The following is a 3,748-nucleotide window of genomic DNA, read 5'->3' as shown; positions in this document are numbered from 1 at the left end:
AATATAGAGCAGTAACTTCATGTCTGGCATCGTTGTAAGTGAATTACAAATACTGACCCAATTAATTCACACTTAATCCCTATAAAGTGAAAATTATTACTTCCTCCACTTTTACAAATTAGAAAACTGAAACATGAAAATGCTCAACGTACTAACCTGCCCCACTGCCTAGCATTATTAAGTCCGTTTGGACCCAGGCATTCTGGTTTCAGAGCCTGTCCTCTTAACTACTATGCCTTCCCACCCTTTCCACTGATGTGTGTAAGAAAATCCACATTGTTCTCAGCTTTATTTTTGCTGAGCCCTTCCAAGGAGTCTGAAAGGAAAAGAAGGCTGCATGACTGCATGAAACACACAGGAAATATTTTATTAGCTTCCAGATGGAGAAAAGGGTAGAGTAAAAATGTTTCAGTAGAAATCCACGGCCCTCCTCAAGGAGCCCACTCTGGCATCCAGGGCCCCCCAGTCGTGGTAGTGCCTGTAGTCCCCCGGCCGCAGCAGGTACTGCCGCCCCCGGTAGTTGGGCATCTCGTAGAGGACCCACCAGCCCTCCAGCACATTGAAGGAGTGGATCTCACTGAAGTGGAAGCGGTCGTGGAGCGAGGAGCAGTCCTCGGTGATCTCCACCATCTGGCCCCTGTAGTCCTCTCGCTCGTAGATCCTCAGCCGGTGGGAGCTGGTCTGTGGGTTCAGTGATCAGCAGGTGGGAAAAAGTCAGAACACCTAGCCTTTAGCAACCAATCACTCACACCCCTGGAGGAATGGGCATTTCTTTATCTTTCCTGTATCAAAGGTGACAAAATTAAAGAAAGAGACTGCCAACACTAGGGCTGCTATGTATGGTTGGATAGGTTGTACACTGCAAAATGCAAAAAGGAGAGGGAGAGTATAGCTCAAGTGGTAAAGCATATGCTTAGCATGCACAAGGTCCTGGGTTCAATCCCCAGTATCTCCTCTAAAACTAAATAAATAAGTAAACCTAATTATCTCCCAAAAAATAAATTTAAAACTTTTTTAAAACCACAAAAAGGCACCATCCACATAGACAGTGACATGAATGGTATTCCCTAGAGTTTTTCTGGGCCACCACCTATATGAACCATTCACTCTAGCTCTATTTAATACCATTCTTAAGTAACAATTTTTCTATATTTGTTTTGCTCTCTCCTTTATAGACTTACGGTAGTCTGGAACTCTCCTTGGAGGATATAAAAATAATTAGATATTAAAATAAAAAGACAAATATATTCCTGGAAAAAGGCATGATTTTGAATCTCAATAGCATTAGAAGAGGCTGGGAAGAGAGGAAGTCGAATTGCTTTCCCCAAAGTGAGGTACAGATTGGTGACAATTCAGCCCAGGCAAATCCTTAATCCTTTCCTTTCTTTTTAAGTCCTGCTGCTCCAAAATCCTAAAAAGTAAGAGTCACCAGAGGGTTCAGTTCTCAGCTCTAGTATATGCTCCAGAAAAGCAGTTTTAAGTAATTAATAAAAACAGAAGTTCAAGATGATGAAGGAGGCCTGTCTAGATCAAGAGATTATAAAACCTTGAGAAAAATGGAAGGCAGGCTGTTGGTCCTGAGCAAATCCTGTCTGTCTTTTCTTGAGCACTTCTTCTTTTATCTGCTTGTTCCTTCTGAGTGGGTATCCATTCCATGTCTTCCTTCTTCCACCATTAAATCCTCTTTAGGAAGGCTGTCATAAGCAATTCATTCTGAGGTATAAAAAACTGCTAACAAGGCACCTTCCACGGTTTGCAAAGGACTCACATGTATGTTACCTAATTTGATCTTCACAACAGCCCAACACATGTGCAGCAACTATTCTAAGTCTTTTTTTATGAGAAACTACTGACTAGGGCTCTCGGTCTATAATCAGAAGAGGCAGGACGGGAAAGTGGAAGCCTAGATTTCCAGGCTCCTAATGCCAGTCTGGGTCCTGTTGAGGCATTAAAGCCTCTGCGGGGTTTCAAACTTCCCCACAGTGGCACATTATCCACAGGACTCTGTCATAGTTAAATTAGAGCATCTCTAGCTGTGGAATTCCAGGCTGCTGGGGCTTTATTTGGGTAGCTTTGCAGGAGCTACTGAAATCGCACTGTTGGTTATTTGTTTTGCCTAATCAAAAAGCAGGACCTGAGAGACGCTTGATATTGGAGGAGTGGGTGGCTTGTCCATGCCAGGCAGTCTCCTTTGGACCTTATCACAGCTCTATGAACTAGCTGTTCTTACTAGCGCTGTCTCACTGATGAGGACAGAGAGAACCGGCCCCAGTGACCAGTCTTAGGCCGCCTGAGTGTGAGTCCACCTGTTGCTTATCCATCACCTCTGCCGTAGACGCTGTGAACTAAGGCCGTGCACTACTTTTTCCGAGTAGAGGTGAGTTCAATTTTAGCAAAGGAAAAGAAAATTTCACTTAAAAGCATTGCATCGCATACTTTTGCAGTGAAACCTTCGAGGTATTAATAAAGGGAAAGAGAACCCAGTGAGGGCCAGCAAAAGAAGGCCACCGCCCTAGAGAATGACTCCCGTGCCTGGAGCGCTGGGGTGACTCGAGGGCCCGCGGAACCAGGGGAACGGGACTCACGTGGGGGATGAGGCGGCAGGAGCGGATGGAGTCGCTGAGACCCAGCCACTGCTGGTAGTCGGGGTAGTCCCCGCGCCGCAGGAAGTACTGGCAGCCCGAGAAGTTGGGCTGCTCGTAGAGCATCCAGCAGCCGCTGTCCACGCGGATGGAGTTGCAGCGGCCCAAGTAGGGCTGCAGGTTGGCGTGGTCGCTGCTGCACTCGTAGTGGCGGCCCTGGAAGCCCCGGTCCTCGTAGAAGGTGATCTGCAAGGAAGGGGAGGAGAGGGCTCAGAGGCCAGGCTCGCAGGCCCCCGTGTGCGGGGCCCCTCGCGGCCCGGGCGCCGGGCTCACCTTCCCCATGGCTGGAGCACACGTGCGGCGCGAGCTCAGTGCGGCGGGGCCGGCGCGGCGGGTCTATATAGCAGGAGGGCTGCTGCGTTGGCAGGAACAACACAAAAGGGGCCCCGGGGGAGGAGGATTTCCTCTCTCTCTCTTTTCTATATAATGACAGCGGGGGTGGGGTGGGGGACTTATTGTATGTTTTCTCTTAGACTCTCCAGAGCTTTCGAACTGATGACCTGCGTAAAACTGTCACTTGGTGCCTCTGGGGCCTTTAGATGAAGCCTATTCAGGAAATTGGAACCGAGCAAAAGCGCTTAACCGAGTTAATAATTGTAATTCAATATTTTTTCACTTTTTAAAATTTCAAAATGATCTCTTTTAGAGTAACAACAGCAGTTAGTGACCGAGTCTGAGGTCAGGGTGGGCTACAGCAGGAGGCGTTTAGATCGGAGAGCATTTCCCTGGTGTGAGGCTGGGGGGCGTGGGGACGCACCTGCCTTCTCCGCAGGACGTTTAGAGGAGGATTGGGGTTTCCTCTAAGAGAACCTCTGAGATCCTCCCCGCGGATGAGCAGGTGCAGCAGATACTACACCTGAGGAAAGGAGGGGATGGAGTTGGATCCTCAGAAAGCCCTGTTTAGGCTTCTGGCTCTGCTCTGCTCCCTGGAGACCCGGCGGACCAGGGACACCTCCAGACTCAGCCGGTGCCTCCCACCCCGCAGGCCAGGAAATCCTCACCTTTGGAGTTCATGAGGTGGCTCTCTGGTGGTTATTATCCACACCATAACTTTTTATTTAACCAATAATTTTGCAAGTTGGGTGCTAAGTTTAGTTAGTTCTAGC

At 48.4% G+C, this 3,748-nt stretch overlaps 1 protein-coding gene across 1 annotated transcript; it reads right to left on the bottom strand.

Annotated features, from left to right (window-relative positions):
• Positions 1-342: 342 nt before the first annotated feature.
• LOC105093573 (gamma-crystallin F) lies at positions 343-2,924 on the bottom strand. Its single transcript, XM_064485416.1, has 3 exons — positions 2,916-2,924; positions 2,586-2,828; positions 343-681 (listed from the first exon to the last, which is right to left on the bottom strand). The coding sequence occupies exons 1-3, from the start codon at positions 2,922-2,924 to the stop codon at positions 409-411; spliced, it is 525 nt and encodes a 174-aa protein (XP_064341486.1). The 3' UTR covers positions 343-408.
• Between the last annotated feature and the right edge of the window lie 824 nt (positions 2,925-3,748).

This window comes from Camelus dromedarius, chromosome 4, assembly GCF_036321535.1.
Source record: "Camelus dromedarius isolate mCamDro1 chromosome 4, mCamDro1.pat, whole genome shotgun sequence".
Taxonomy (NCBI): domain Eukaryota; kingdom Metazoa; phylum Chordata; class Mammalia; order Artiodactyla; family Camelidae; genus Camelus; species Camelus dromedarius.
Note: the sequence above shows the minus strand (reverse complement) of the source record. Positions and strands in the feature narration are given on the sequence as shown.

Bases quoted from the DNA above. Each gene is read 5' to 3' on its own strand.
- LOC105093573 (XM_064485416.1), bottom strand. The intron at 682-2,585 runs GTGAGTCCCGTT...CTGAACCCACAG, and splicing joins CCTGCCGCCTCATCCCCCAC to ACCAGCTCCCACCGGCTGAG.